The 15,984-nt window shown below is 44.9% G+C and overlaps 1 protein-coding gene across 1 annotated transcript in view; it reads right to left on the reverse strand.

The window, feature by feature from the left end:
- The window catches only part of GOLGA2 (golgin A2), a 20,455-nt gene that overhangs the window by 3,507 nt on the left and 964 nt on the right, over positions 1-15,984 (reverse strand). The window contains exons 2-22 of the mRNA XM_031057309.1: positions 14,966-15,088; positions 14,549-14,629; positions 11,116-11,250; positions 10,511-10,554; positions 10,323-10,386; positions 9,813-9,872; positions 9,256-9,336; positions 7,513-7,551; positions 6,929-6,991; positions 6,597-6,690; positions 5,845-5,951; positions 5,245-5,303; positions 4,894-5,035; positions 3,791-3,880; positions 3,517-3,624; positions 3,334-3,421; positions 2,506-2,852; positions 1,586-1,699; positions 1,083-1,307; positions 672-771; positions 513-589 (exon numbers count right to left, since the gene is read on the reverse strand). Of these exons, the coding sequence (XP_030913169.1) occupies positions 513-589; positions 672-771; positions 1,083-1,307; positions 1,586-1,699; positions 2,506-2,852; positions 3,334-3,421; positions 3,517-3,624; positions 3,791-3,880; positions 4,894-5,035; positions 5,245-5,303; positions 5,845-5,951; positions 6,597-6,690; positions 6,929-6,991; positions 7,513-7,551; positions 9,256-9,336; positions 9,813-9,872; positions 10,323-10,386; positions 10,511-10,554; positions 11,116-11,250; positions 14,549-14,629; positions 14,966-15,088 (2,241 nt within the window). The remainder of the gene's footprint in view (positions 1-512; positions 590-671; positions 772-1,082; positions 1,308-1,585; positions 1,700-2,505; positions 2,853-3,333; positions 3,422-3,516; positions 3,625-3,790; positions 3,881-4,893; positions 5,036-5,244; positions 5,304-5,844; positions 5,952-6,596; positions 6,691-6,928; positions 6,992-7,512; positions 7,552-9,255; positions 9,337-9,812; positions 9,873-10,322; positions 10,387-10,510; positions 10,555-11,115; positions 11,251-14,548; positions 14,630-14,965; positions 15,089-15,984) is intronic.

Here is a 15,984-nt window from a genome sequence, read left to right on the forward strand (position 1 = left end):
TATGATGCATCTCAGGACAGAGTAACAGTTTACTCCATTTTATTTATGGGTGTGAAACCAAAGAACTGTGTGACTGCCCTGGAACTAAGCCAGGCAGCAGCTACTGCCTCTTCTCATTCCCAATTAGTGCAGGTTAAAAACTGGATCCCTTGAGAGCTATTTGACTGCAGTATTATGACTGTACTTGCAGATAAATCTTGTAGATATTTGACACCATTCCCAAATTGCCTTCCAAACTAAAAAGAACATCATCATCAAAGCCCCATTAAAGAGCTGCTCTGCCAGCTGAGTTGTCATCATAAGGAAACCACTGCCAGACTTCCAGCCTGTTTTTTAAGGATGCTGCAGAAGTCTTGGCTTTGCTGCTATGCACAAGGTGTTGCATTTCCCTCATGACTGCACTCAGCTGGTAGCATAACAGCTGATAAACCTCTCTGCAATTTAACTGGATTCCTTTTCTAGATATTTGTTTAGAACTAAAACCAAAGGCATTTCTACCCATTAAGACTCACCATTTCTTCATGGCTTTCAAACTTCTCTGGGATCACAAGAGAAGGTTTTTGGATTTCTTCAGTCATTGCTTCATCGCCTTCAGTAAAAGAAGGAAGGTGAACAAGGAGGCAATGCTGCAGAGAACCCAGCTCTGCCTCCTCCCTGATGCAGCCACTCACCCTCCAGTTGGTGCAAAATCCTGCCGTCCATTTCTGCTGCCAGCTGACTGATCTGGGCCTGCAGCTCTTTGTTTTCTTTGGCTACAGCTTCTAGACTTTCCTGCAAGAGAGAAGCAGAGGATCACAAAAACCTGCACAAGTCAGAATGCAGTCACACTGTCTTCAGGCAGTAGCACCACACACACAAACACACAAGCACTACTTTGCTCCAGAGACAGGTACAACTCATCTGTATGGCACAGGGTGTAATCACAGCAGTATTATGACTGCACTGCAGATAAATCTTGTAGATATTTGACACCATTTCCAAATTGCCTTCCAAACTAAAAAGAACAGCCCAGGGTGGAAGGGACCCACCAAATCTCTCACTAATTACCTCCCACCTTTCCACTTGTCCCTTTTTACTCTTACCTTTGTCTGCTGCAGCTCTTTCAGGTGCATTTCCACTGTCACCTTGCCCTGGACCTCCTCGTGCTGCAGGCGGTCCATGAGCTGTGTCTGAAGCAGGAATTGCTTGTGCAGTTCCTCCTTCTCAGCAGCAAGCTGCTGGAAGGCCAGGGTGTACTGCTGCAGGTGGCTGTAGCACTGGTCCCTCTGCTCCTGCAGGCCACGGGCCTCCTGTGTCTTCAGCTCCAGCTGAGAGAACAAGGTCAAACCACCACATCAAACCCCTTCTGCCTGGAAAGCTGATCCCTGTGACATGATCCAAACTGTCAACATTGCCCCAAAGCCACCAACCAGGCAGACAGCCACCATCTGCCCCCACATGCTGGTCCCCCACATCAGGCAGCAGATGATAGGGGAAGGCTCCCAGCTGGATCTTTGCAATACCCATTTCCATCCTTCCATCAATGTCTGGGAAGTTGCCAGCAATTTGCAGAATCCAGCCCTGCCATCCCAGTGCTGGTGCTCACCGTCTCTTTGAGCTCTGCCAGGTTCTCCTGCAGCTGCCCAAGCTTCTTGGCCAGCTCCTTCTTTACGTGTTGCTCTGACTGCAGGGCACTTGTAACCTCCATGTTTTCATTTGTCTGCAAGACAAACACAACTGTGTAAGGAAAGTGCCCCAGCCACCATGAAACAGGCTCTCAATAAACCACGTTAGTTCCCAGTACAACAGGGTGCCATCCCTTGTGTTTTCCTGGACTAAGGGCCATAAATTGACTGTTTAGGGCAGTAAATAGCTTAAAGAAAGGTTCAGAAGATGGGACAAGAACAAGGAAAGAGACAGGGGAATTGGTGCTGGGACAGTGCCAAGAAGAGGCCTGGCACATCATGCAGCCTGTCAGCTCCAAAGCAGATGGGTGGTATGAATATCCCAAAGAGAGCTGCAGATATTCAAAACCAAGGAGTTCAAAAAGGACTGAAGAAAAAACCCAGCAGCTAGACCATGTGTCAGTCTGCTAGGACCCCAGAGGGGAAGTGTCACATTGAAAGAAGCAAAGCAAGAGTAAGGATTCAGCTCTAGGATGGGTAAGAATGACACCAGCAGAAGAGAATACTGTTGAGAACTTTCTCATGGACAAATATAAGGGAACAGGAAATGGGTTCTTCAGGTAAAAGGGCAGGAGGGATACCCAGGGACAGAAACTGCCAGGGGATAAGAAGAAAAAGGAAACAGTTCTGGACAAAGATACTGGTTCATCTGCTAGAGCACCTGAGGGAGTAAGGAACTGGAGGGAACCTCCTGGAATGGCACTATGTATCAAAGGATGGAGGATAAGAGTCTCAGAGGATAAGAGAGGGATAATGCTGCTGCCAGTTTTTCCCATCTGCGCTACAAAAGGATTGCACCAGTGAGGGAAGCAGTGAGAAAAGATGCACAGAAGAGACCTACCAGTTTAACAAACCCATTCTGCAGCTCAGCCAGCTGCTCCTTCAGATCCCGGTTCTGGCTCAGTGCCCTGCTGATGGTGGCCTTGTCACTCTGCATGTCCTCCAGGATCTGCTGCCTGTCCACAGCCTCCTCGCTGTAGCGCTGCACGCTCCTCTCCAGCTCCAGCAGCCGCTCCTCCTGCTCCCGGTTGAGGTGGCTCAGCTGCTCATTGTCCCGGACCTGGGCCTGGTACTGCCCCTGCAGCTCCTCCTTCTCCTGCTGCAGCCGCTGGATCTCCTCCTGCAGGCTGAGCTCAGCTGCTGTGGGCCCTGGTGGTAAGGCAGGCTCAATATCCATGGGCTTCACTGCTGAGGAAATGCAATCAGAGGGGCTCAGTCCCAGGGAAATGGCTGGGTGAGACACATCAGTGCTGGGTACACAAAGCACTCCCCAGCCCACGGGGCTCTGTGACCCAGGAGGGCTCAGCAGCTGCAGCATCCAATCCTCAGTGCACAGCACTGAGAGGAACAAAGAGCAAACCTACCCCAAACCCAAGCACAGCATCCTGCTGTCTGCTGCTGATTCCCTCACAACCCTAGAGCAGGAGCATCCTGCCTTCCCAAACTCCTGGGCCAGAGAGGCTGACAGTACAGTCAGGCCAGTACTACACACATAACCAGGCTGCTGGTCCATTCATTACAGGAGTTCACTTGCTATTTCCCAGGACAAAAGGGTTCTTAGGGTCACCTGGTCTCCATCTGCCTTCCCAGCATCAGACCTACTTGCACCTCCTGTGCAGAAGCACCTGCACAGCAGGACAGTTATCCAGACCCACTTTGGAAGCCCTACCTGATGTGCTCAACAGCTCTGTAACATTGTCTTCCAGCTCCTGAATTTTGGCCATGTGTTTCTCCTTCTCCTCTGCCATTGTGTGGACCTGCAAGGCCACACAAATGAAAATTACAACAATGTTCATGGGGCATTTCCTGCTGCCTGGCTTTGTCCAGAGCTGGAATGCTGCCCCTGGGTTACCTGCTCAGAGAGCTGCTGCACCCGCTGCTGCCAAATGCTCCCCTCCTCCCTCAGTTTCTCCACATACTGATCTCTTTCTGCCTGCAGCTGCTGGAGTGACTCTGAGAGCTGTTCAAAACAAAATCAAACAACATCATATTGGCTAAATAAATCTGGTTTAAGGGATAAAACTTGAAGAAATCAGTGTTAGTGCAAAGCTCAGACTACATTTTTCTGCCCCACAAGTTTCCTTACAGACTTCAAGATTTAGATCATATTTCATACAACCTCTTACCTGAGCTACCTGGGTTTCCATGCTTGCCTTCTCCTCCAGAGCCATCTGCAGCTGCTGGTTTGCATCCAGACTCCCTCCCTGGCTTGAGAACTGTTTAAAAAAAATCAGAAAGTTAAGGCAAAATGTGAACACTCAATTCCTGCACAGCCTTTCCTCCTGAGAGTAACCTGCCACATGATCCATGTTGTAACCTCCTATAATTCTTTAAAGTGCTCCAACTCATAGTGAAGTTCAGTGTGAAAAAAATAAGGAGATTAAAAACAAAAAGCTGAGATTTTAGTCCTATAAAACAAGCTGAACTGGGCAGCTCCTCCCTACCAATTTTACATTTACTATATTTTTAATTAAGAAAATAGGACTCAATCAAACTTTGACTCAGAAATTTTGTGCATTTCCAGAGTCTGCATTATACAGCCATATCAGATGGTATAAAAGGCTGTGACCTTAAAAGTTGTCAGACATGTCAGGAATTTAAAGCCAGTGTCTGGAGCATGTCAGTGGACTGAGCACCAAAGCTGGCTCAGCTGAGGCACAGGACTTTTCCCAGAAGAGCAGCAGTTGGCTTAATTTCAAGGGTAACTTAAGACACAGTCTAGGAATTTAAAAAAGAGCATTTTCTTCCCTCCCAGGCTCAGGGTTACACCAAGCTTGCTCTCTGACCTGCTAACAGCTGGCTCCATGCATTCTTTCCCCAGCTGACTTCAAGCTGCCACTGTCCAATTCACCACCTTCCACTGGTGAGTACAAACAGCACCCCTACTCAGCTGGTTACTCAGTGAGACTAAAGAACTAAATAACCAAAATCCTGAACAGATACAATCAGAAAAGTCACTGTATTTCCACATTTCACCGTCTCTCACTGTACAACAGCTTTAGCAGACTAATATGACATTACTTTTCAAACAATGTGTGCTTTTCAATCAATTTACAGCTCCAACACCTTAAAGAATACAAACTTTTCTGATCCCCTGAGGCCTTGCTGAAAGCTTTTTCCTAGGAGGATGTCTTGATGAGATGTCATGCCTTCCTTTAAAGCCAGGAGTTAAGTCTTGCCCCCTCTCAGAAGGAAGTGTGGCAGTGTCATCAATGTCCTCTGCCCTCACCTGTTGAATCATCAGTTCAGCCATTTCCAATTTCTTCTGCAAATCTTCCACATCCAACTTCATAGCTGAGTTCTGGGACACCAGGGAGTGAACTTTCTCTGACAGCTCTGAATTCTGCTGTTTTATTTCCTCACTACTTTTGCTAAAACAAACAAAAAATTAAAGTGGCTCTGGGTCTGCTGATGTCCAGGTCAAAGATCTACAAACCAATCCTGGCAGCTAGAATCACAGAAACATCACTCTTTTTTTTTTTTTTTTCCAGTTGAATATCCAGCCTCCCAGTCACTTCCTGTGGTCTTTGCCACTTGTTGTTTTGGGGCTCTTCTGCAGAAATGAGCAGAAGGGACTTACCTTCGTTTGTACAGTTCCAGTTTCAGGTTGTCTCGCTCCTTCACTAACTCTTTGTTATGCTGGAGAAAAAGGAAAATATTGTTTCATCTACAGACTTTGGCTAAACAAATGAGGTATTAAAAAAATACTTCATTTCACTTTTAACACATCAGCTAAAACAGAAAAGGTCATAACTTTGGCAAAAGCTTCAGGACAGGTTTGCTTAGAACCTCCTGAATTTTCCAGGAATAAGTCTGCTCAGTCTTTTCAAATGTGATGCTGCAAGTATTTCTGCAAACTTCTGGATTAAAGACAATATAAAGTGTGTGCTTGATGGAGATTTCTGGGACAAGGTGTCTCTCTTGTGTGGAGCTGCCAGACTAATGAAGTGAGGTGCCAGGTCTGAGGACACCAACTGAACCATGTGATTAGTCACAGAAACTTAAATGAAGTTTGCCTTGATCATGGGGAACGCAGGGCTTTAAAAGGTTAATTAACAATTAACAAGGTTCATTTCTGCCTCTTCTGCAAGCAGGGACTGCAGACTTTGCAGCAGTGTAGTAATAAGCAAACAGCCAAAGGCAGAGCTGCTGGTTAAGCATAAACAGAGGTGACTCTCACCTTCTCTGACTGCTTCTGCTGCATGGAGATGGAGGACAAGGTGCGCTCCAGCTCCGACACTCGCTGGCGAGACGAATGTAAACGGGCAGCGAGGCTCTCAGCTTCTCCTGGACAAGTCAGAGCACAGTCACTTGAGGCTAGACCACAAAGAGCATTTTGGAACTGGCTGAACAGCACTTTCTACTTTGTCAACAAGCTCTTCAGGCAGCACAGAACTGTAAATCAGCAGAGCTGGCTCTGCTCCTGGCTCTACAGGTGATTCACTAACAGCCCAGGGAGCACAGCTCTAACTACCTGCCTCACTTTTAGAGGGAGATGATGAAACTTCCTTTGCAAAACAATACACAGTATGTTTTTTGGGTTTGTTTTTTCTTTCCTATTAGAATAAACTGCTCAAATGTAGTTCAGAATAAAAAGCTTGGCTAAAACCTAGATTACATGACAGCTGTGTGGCAGGCAGGGCAGAAAAGGGAAATCAAGTTTTAAAAGAATTAGAAAGGAACGGTCTGGGGTAGTCACCAGGCCCAACAGAGCTGACAGGGCTTTAGTGCTGCACAAAAGAACCTCAACTGCCATGAGACCAACATGCTCCCAATTTGGGGGCAGCCATGATGACAGCAGCAGTGCCAGTGCCAAAGGCTGCTCACAGAGGGGTCAAGGAGTGCTGTGAGCTGGCTGCCAACAACTGTCATGCTTGTGACTTGACATGCACAGTTCAGCCACCAGCCTGAGCTGCAGAGACAGTCACGTACCTGATTTCTGCCGTGCAGCTTGCTGAGTATGGCCAAGGGCTGTCTGCAACTCAGACTTCTCAGAAACAAGAATTCCAATAGTCTGGATATGAACCTTTGGGAAAGGAAAATCAGCTCAGCACAAAACTTCTTTGCTTGCCACTGCAACATCACCGTTGTCACAAAAGGACAATTCAGTAAAGAGCTCCTGCAGTTAAGTACAGTCTGGCTGACACTCACAGTTTTGGTAAAGGAATGGACTTCTGCCTTCCAGGATAAGGACTATGAGTGCTCAATAATCCACAAAACAGCAGAAGTCAGGTGATATTACTGTAAGGGAGGCTCTGCCTTACCTGTAACTGTTCCCTCAGTGCTGCTTGCTCTTTAGAAAATTTCTGCTCAAACTCCTTCTTTTCCTGTAGAAACAAATAATGCTTGGTCAGCACAAACATGCCAATAGTTAACCCTTGTTTTACATCAAACTAAAAAAGCAGGAATTAATTGGTACTATGCCTAGCATCTAAATGATGCCAGTATTTTTAAAGACACAATTAATATTCCATTATTTGAACTACTGAATCATTTTTCCATCCCAGACCAGCAGCAACACACAGTGCAATCATTGCAGCACACACGTGGCAGTGTTGGAATGGAAGCTGCTGGCAAGGACCTAAACTGTAACCACCTGTCCCCACTGCACTCCTGGAACTTGAGCTAATATTGAACTTGATTTCAATGTTAGCTTTGGTCAAAATAAGAATGCTGCCTGTCAGGCCCAACTCATGAAGTCAAAATATTAAACCTTATGCTACAAATAAAACTGAATCTAACACAAGACAAGATCATGCACTCTTGTGCCACAATCCACTGTGTTTTCTACTCCTCAGAGAAATAGATACCTATTTCTGTATCTATCCAAAAATAGGACACACTTTACCTTTTCCAGCTGATTCACTGCTTCTTGGTTCTGCTGTTTCTATGGAAGAAAATTGATGCACCAATATTAAGAGAAAATATTCTCATACTGAAACACATTTTCACTTTGATGAAGTAGGATATATGCCCAGTTAATGCAAGAAAAATTTCCATTTCTGTAGAAGACTAGGAAGTTCATCTTAGCTATTAAGAGATTTGGGGCTCCCTTCACTAATACACGTGCTATGTTTTTCATTGCCCAGTACATTATCACAGTTGTCCTCCAATACCTCTGCTGAAACCCCTCAATGTTCCTATCTAGCATCCAGCAACTTCAGTTTAAACTTGCAATATCCCACATCTATGCAATTAATCACAATCAAACTGGTGTGTTAGGAAAATCAGCAAAAATGCTTTTAATGAAAGACAAATACCTAAATCCCAAAGCAGAAGTCCTTTCCTTTAAAAGTGATTCCTTGGACCTCTATCCCAGTTAACAACTGGCCAAGTCATGCAGAGCTGCACGTACATTGGCAGGCTCCCACCAAGGTGGTGTGAGACAGAGCTGAAGCCAGATGCAAGGAAAGGGATAATTCTGTCCCAGCCAATTTCAGTCTTATGGGTGAAACACTGGAGATCTATGACTGCACAAAGTGCATCTCTAGGTGTGAAGGGGGCAAAGGCTGCCCAGGCTGCCACCAAACCCTGTTTGCCCTTTGCTGCTCTTGTCCCCCTGGCAGTTTCCTCTTAAGTAACTACATAATTAGTATTTTTTCCTCTTCCAAAATGATGAATATTGCCAAGGTGTTTTTTATTACCACTACTACCTCAGTGCATTTTGAAACATGACTGCAGATGGAAAGATGATGAGGTTTTGATTTTAGCAATGCCAGCACACAACCAGGAAAAGCAAAGGCAAGAGCACAAATGCAGCAAAGGCCCTACAGAGTTCCAGACAAACAGAAAAGCTGGCAAACAATGAGAATCCTAGGTGGGCAATGCATTGTAGCTCTGCAGCCCAACTAAAACACAAAAAGAAAAAGAACAGAACAAAAACAACCCAAAACCAAAAATGAAACAAAAAGAGGGGTCATGGGGTACACTGGGAAATGCTGAACTTTAGGAAAAGTGTGGTTTTAGAGAGAAACAAAATGGGAGAAAGTATTTCACACAAGAAAGGCTCTTTTCAGTCTGGAACAGATCCACTTAGTTGCATTTTTTGCAGTGTTAAGGCTGAAGGCAGAAAAGCAGCAGCAGGAATCCATGCAGGCCACAGGACAAAGCAGTTCATTCATTGTGCCAAGAGAAGCTGAGGATATGATCAGAAAACAGCCCCAGGCTCTCTTGGACCTATTGCTCCCACTCTGCTGATATATTTAGAACAGCATCACCACCTGCAGAAACAGGTTTTCACACTGCTGCCAGCACCAGAATTCTGTTTTTCAAGGATTCAGACCAGGACCAGAAATAGCTGTTTTATGAGGATGCTTATCATCCAGGGACAACGTGAGGAGATAACAGAGCACACGTAAATGGAAACAACAAAACTCTGTTTCTGCTTCCTCACATGAGCCACCACACTCAAAAGAGGCCTTAGGCTTTGATCCTCTCACAGGTTTTCCACCCGGCCCATTTTGTTCATACAAAGTGCTGTGTAAGCAGCCTTCCTTGTGGCACTATGAGGAACCTGGAACCTTGCAGACACCCAGAGAGCAGGAGGAGCAGCAAAGACAATGCCAGACTGGTTGGTTGGATTGTTTCTTACCAATTCCTCTATCTTTGTAACGAGCTGTTTGTTAGTTAGATTGCTGGAATCCAGGGCTACTGCCAGCTCCTGGTAACGTGTCTGACGGGCACATGCATATAGGAGAAAAAGGAAGGAGCAGAAGAGGAGGAGGGAAGGAAAAAAGCAATAATTAAAAAGGACAGAAAAATAAATCATTATCACAATTTGATATAATCAGATTCTCCAAACAAAACAAAATCTGTGGTTTGAACAAAAGCAGCTGGGATGTCAACCTATTTTATCAGTTTCTGCTGAGGCCTCATTTTGACATAAAAGTGAATCAGAAATAAGAACTGCAGTTGCATGGAAGCCAGATTATCCCCAGTCCCCAAACTGGGAACATCTCTAATAACTGCCTCTGACTGTTGTGATCACAGCTACCCAATTACAGCCCCAGGTGACACTACACAGTGATGTATGTGACCTGTGCATTCAGTTAGGCCTCACTAACACTGCTGTAAGCACAGAATTCAAACAAGTGATCAACAGCAACAAATAGGAAAAATAAAAAACATGACAGACTGAGAACAACTTACTTCCATTTCCTTAATATTTGTGGAAGAAACAGCACTTTCTCCATTCACATACGATGTAGACTAGAAGTAAATCAAGTAAGTCAGTTTTAGTCCTCAAATCAAATCACTATTTGGTAAGATCCCATTATAAGTGTAACACTCCTCATAGCACCTGTCACTTCAAACAACCACACACAGGCACAGAAAACACTCTTCTGGCTCAGGATAGATGCTGGCTGCCCCTGTGACAAGCTGATGTGAATTATTCAGACTGACTTCATATTCTTTTCCAGTAAATCAAGAGTACATCTTTCTGTGAATGTGTACAATTCATTCATCCCACTCTGCTTTTCTTCCTACTGCCAAAATCTTAAATTCCTAAACCAGCATTTTTTGCTCCTCAATGTTTAAGTACCACATTGGTTAGTAGGATGGCTGCAGACGTCTCTGAGATTGAAGTGTGTTTCTCTGCTTCAAGTTCCACATCAAACACCAAGAAAATTACTGGGACAAAAGGATGAAAAGGAGTACCTGGGAAACCAGGCCATTGAGTTGCTCAGACAACTGACGGAGACCCTCTGTTGACGAGAAAGACCTGGGAACAAAGACCTGGCAATGAGAACCTCTCCCAGAGAGCTGCCCAAATCAACACAGCATTAGGGCAGGAATAAAACCTTAATCTGTTGGGATCCTGTTGCAAAGCCAACATAGACACTCACCTGTTCTCATCCAAAGCATTTTTATGATCCTCAGCTTCATTCATCTGTGGATTAAAACATAAAAACTTGTAAGCCCGCAAAAGATGGGAGTCACACTTATGAATGTGTCACTAAGACTTGATTACACCTGGGCTCAAGTTTCACAGCTCCTGTAATTACTGCTTCCCAAAGGAAGATGAACTTAAAACCACCAACTCAGCCCTGGCTTACACATCATTTCTGAGTGGTGTGAGTCTGGAACAGAGAAATTCAAGTGTATCAGGCTTTATGTCTGCTGTTCCTATTTATCAGGATAATCATCACTTTGCTGAAAAAAGCTACAACTGAATCTTTAATTAGTAAAAGGAAATACAGACTGATTGAAATAGGAGAGAAGGGGAAGGAAGACAGCTTTGGAAGCTGCAGGGCCACGTGTGTGCTAGTACTCCCTCTGCTCTCACAGACAGATGATGACTGCATGGAGAGTGGAGAATGTAGTATTTTTAACAGGAGAAAACCTGAACTAGTCATGTCATATTTATGAAGGTCCCCTTTCTCCACACTAATGTGGCTTCACTAACCAATACTCAATGGTTCAATGGCAGTATTGATGATAAGTCACAAACCTGTGTCAGCTGCATGCTCTCAGGAGCAGGCAGAACAGAACCACAACTAGGGAGGCTGTTGCTGTTAGATAGCACAGGGACATCAGGAGCAAGCTGTTCAGCACTACGAGTGGCAACATCACTGTCAAAGTATGCCTGTCACAAAACACAGCACAGGATTACAGCCTTCATGCAAAATGAACAAACACACAGCAACACATCACCTTTAGCCTGCCTGTGAAAACCAGACAACTGTGAACAGTCATTAAGAAACACATGGAAGGGAACCTGTGTTCTCCCCAGAGCAAAGAGGTGAATGCATCAACTACAGACAAACACTGTCCCAGAGTGTGTCCTTCCATAAAGAACCAGTGTCCCACAATCCAGCTCCCTTTTTAAACACAGGGCAAGAACATCACCCAAACTCTTAAGTTCACACATGAGATTCACTGCAAAAGATTCACCAAAAATCAACTAAGGACAAAGCCAAATGTCACTGTGCTTTGAAAAGCACCACCTTCAAGGTGTTCCTGGGGAAAACACAGATCACTATGCAAATGAAGATGGAAAAGAACAGAGGAGTGACCAGTTGAAAAATGGGTTAGTCAGACTCAAGTGCTCTAAAACTCGCTGTAATTTGTGGCATGCCATGACCCACCAGTTTAGAAACAGGACATTTATCAACAGGCCAGAGGGAGGGTGGCTGGGAGCAGGTGCCTGTGGCCCTGCTGCAGCCATAGATCCCATGACTAGAAGAATCTAAATAGAAAAGAGAAGAGCCAAAAAACTATTTCTGGACAGCAAATTCCTATCCAGCCTCTGTGGGAGGGTGGATGGCATCTGCAGCCCCCTCTACAAAGCCACACTGCACTGACCCATTTGATCTCCTTGCACAGCACTAGAGCCATAGAGGTCCAGCAGTGCTCTTGTGTTTAAAGCAATTTGATTGATTTCATCATCCAGCTCTAGTAAATCATCACTTAAAAACACAACAAAACAAAGGAGATAATCTCAGCATTCAGCCCCACCAATACATTGCAGCTCTCTGCAACTCCACCTGGAAGAGTTTCCTCTTACTTAGTTACTCCCTTCTTGGCATTTCATAGGAACCAAGAAATCTCTCTTGGCATTCCCTGTTTACCTCTCAGCTCTTCACTCACTAATCCAGCAGCAAGGTTAAAACAGCAACAGTGGAGACAGATTTAATGAAGGCAGTAAGTTGGAAGACTACAAAGGGAAAAAAGAATTTTCTGAATTTCTTTTTATCAGGACAGGTACTGATGCTCTGAAGGAGCAGTATATGTTAGGTGCTTATTAGGAAGGTCAGGAACTCCCTCACTTCTTCCAGCTAAAGGTTACTTCACCTTTATCAATCATACACTCATCAATACAAACACCAGAGGGACAGGAGGAATTAATTCCCCAGTGCATCTCAAAATGATAATTTCTTCTGATCTGAACATTCTGTCTGCCTAATACTTCCAACATGAAGAAACCAGTAATGTTCCTTAACCACAAGAACCCCTTCCTTCTTTCCTCACAAGAAGCAGTTTTGTAATAAACTGTCAAAAATCCCAAAACTCTTTGAACAACTGAATTTGTTGGAAACAGAAAGCATTAAAAGCAAAACACTTATATGGAAATTATACTTTGTGACGTTCCAATAATGTAGAATAAAAAGTCAGTAATTCTGCTCAGCTTAGCATGTAGTAGGATCCATTTGCTTTCACACAAAGGCTTTGTCTTTGCTGGTTTTCCTCTGTTTCAGAGCCAAGAAAGCTGAAGTGAGAGACAAGGGAGGGCTCTGCCTCACATGAGACACCAATGGCAGCAGCAGCTCAGCTGCCAATGATCAGCTTTTCTGCCCTATTAGCATCAAGTTTCTAAACAGCATTTTCCTGACTCAGGATTTTACAAGACAGCAACTGGAATGAGAAATTGGTCTTTCATTACATATTGCAGTTAAAGATTAGTTTTCAAACAATTCCTAAAACCCCAGGCACAACAATCCAAAAATTCCATAATAGTCAATCAGATCAAACTGTATCTCTGAAGAAAAAAAGAAAAAAAAAAGGGGGAACCAAGAATGAATAGAGCAATAAATTCTCCCTTTGCAGAACATGACTAAAGCTGTAGACACAGGTAGGCCTTCACTGCAAGGCTAAGCACTGGACCACCTATCTTCATCTCACCCTCCAATGGGAAACAAGTCTCTTTTTCCAATATTTAATTTGCTCTGAGCTTACAAGTATTAACTGAAAACAGTCCCCAGAACAACAGTGACACTTCAGTCACAACACAAGTTTTCTGAGGCACACCCAGTACCCCAAACTGGCAGAGTGTTCTTCACATCACTCGAATTCTGCTGGTACAGAACCTACAAACTCAGTCCAGCTGGTAGAACTCTGTGTGTCAGACATACTATCACACAAAAGGAAAAAAAGGAAAAAAGGATACAAAGGCAATTCAGAGGGAATTCCATTCCCCCTTGCAGGTTTCACTTCATCTGTCAGGTACCCCATATGATTACTACAGTTATATTTATTGCTGGACACCCATGGATATACACTAAATATAACCATGAGCTACTTTTTGACAACTACATTGAAACAATGGTAGGGAAATAAGCTACCAAAACAATTCAGGTGAAAATGAAAAGCAGAGCTTTGGTACAACAAAACTGGAACATTCTCAGCTACAAAATTTGACTTCTCCAAGTTCCCATCACAGTTTGGGCCTTATTTTAAATAAACTAACTCTCTGACAATAAGTGTTTTGAAAAGGTTGTTTGTTCATGTATGCTCCTGAACACCTTTCTCTTGCTTCTTGGCATACTTCCTGCCCTTTCCTCTTTGGGATCTTGGGAATGTGAAGACATTAAAGCCTGTACATGCCTGGCTTTGAAGTATCTGACTTCCTGCCTAAGCATATTTACACCCCTGCTACTTGCCAGACTGTACATCACCTGTGCCAGCTTCATGCTTGTCATAAAATGGGTGGCTGGAATAACCAGCCAGTGCAGCTGTTTGCCTGAAGATGGGCAGAAACATGCCCTTCAGAAACCAAGCTCCAGGAAACAAAGCAATGACACTAAGAGCAGGAGAAATACAGAATAAGGAATCACTACCTCTTCTTAGTGCAGTTTTCCTCAGCTGTTATAAATGAGTTTATTGCCTCACCCCAAATTCCTGTTTTCCTCCAAGCTCAGCTGTCTCAAGAAAGACTTTTTGACAAGGCTCACTTTTTGACGTGTTAACTTTGACACAAACCAGGAGGAAACAAGCAATGGTAACAAAGAGCTCCATGTTAATAAAAACAGCAACAAAACTGAAGCAACTGACAATGGAAATGTGAGGACAAGGCTCCATCCCAGAGATGGAGCTCAGAGTGAGCAGAACCCGAAGCATGCAGGAGGGAGAGCGAGTCACTGCGAGGGACACGAGCACTGCCTCACCTTCCTCTTGTCCAATGAGGGTATGGCTACCCCATTGGAGCGGTTAAGGTCTGACACCAGCACCTTCAGAATGTTCTGAATCTACAGGAGGCGAAAGAAAAGGGGAAAGAGAAACGGCTCAGAGAAGGACAGAGAGAAAATGTCAATCCAAGGCAGCCAAGGAACCAGCCTTGTCCAGCTGGTGAGCACCACACGCCTCAGCCCAGCAGCTCTGGGCACACCCAGGGCACCACCGGGCAGACTCTGATGGCAGCTGCACCCTCCAGAACAGGCAGCTGCCAACTGCTGCAGCACACCTCACACAGCACCTACACCACTCAGCTCTTACCCCAGCACTTCCAGCTCCTGTCAGATTGTCCAGAAAACCAAAGAAGAGGGAGGTGGCAAATGATGTGAGAGAAAGACTGGGACACTCACATTCTCTGGAGGCTGCTGGTCATCGGTGGTGGGAGTTGCAGGTCTGCTGCCTTCTTTAGTTTTGCGTTTTTTCTTAGTTCCTGCAGTTGCTCCAGGGCTGTTCTTCTGCTGATATTCCTTCAGCTGTGAACAGAAGAAGACGAATCTGAAGTCCAAACAGAATATACCTTCTATAACCCCGAAAAACCCTCAAAACCTAACTTCACTGGTAAAAATACAGATCAAGTGTAAGGACAAGAGAAATGCTCTTCCATGAATTCATCAGTCTGGGGGAAAAACAGGAATCAAAATAAGCCCAAGAAGGCTAAAGTTAAGACCAAAGAGATGGGTTTATGACAAGCTTTGTAAACATTCAACTTTTGTTTACAGCCAATGCTGCTCCTGGGAAATTGATACTCCACAGTGCAACTAAAAGGAGGTTGAAAGCACTGGTTTGGGGGATTTTCAGGCTTATAAGAGCAGTAAGGCAAAATTAATAAAGGGCAATTAATCCTACATGCAAAGTGAGGAAGCACTGCCTGACAGTGAAATCTTCCACTCCTTGAAAGATTTTATGAAGGACAGGTGCAATCCCCACAGCAGACACTGCAACAACTGCGAACTAAGGGGAGAAACAATCTACAAATGATTTTTTAATTGCATCAACTTCGCCCAGGAAGTGCCGGTCTGATAAGATGTAACTCGAATCCCGCCAGATTTGCCGGCATTTCTGTGCAATTCCTGCACGCCCGAGCCCCAGAGCGGCCGGACCCAGCAGTTGTTTATGCAAATAACGGCGCCCCCGGCCCGCACACCCCGGGCAGGGCACGGCGGGGCAGCGGGGGATGGAGAAGGATGGAGGAGGATCCCATTATTGGTACGATTTCAAAATGGAAGCCTGAACTGCTCCAGGACACTTTCCCGTTCCAGTGACTTTGACACAGAAGCGCATCCCGCCGGGACGCAGGCAGCCGGGCCGCCCCGAGGGAAAAAATACGGAGAAAAAACAGGGGGAAAAAAGGAAGGCGGGGGGAGGAGGA

Source organism: Geospiza fortis, unplaced genomic scaffold (genome assembly GCF_000277835.1).
Source record: "Geospiza fortis unplaced genomic scaffold, GeoFor_1.0 scaffold27, whole genome shotgun sequence".
NCBI classification, from domain to species: Eukaryota; Metazoa; Chordata; class Aves; order Passeriformes; family Thraupidae; genus Geospiza; species Geospiza fortis.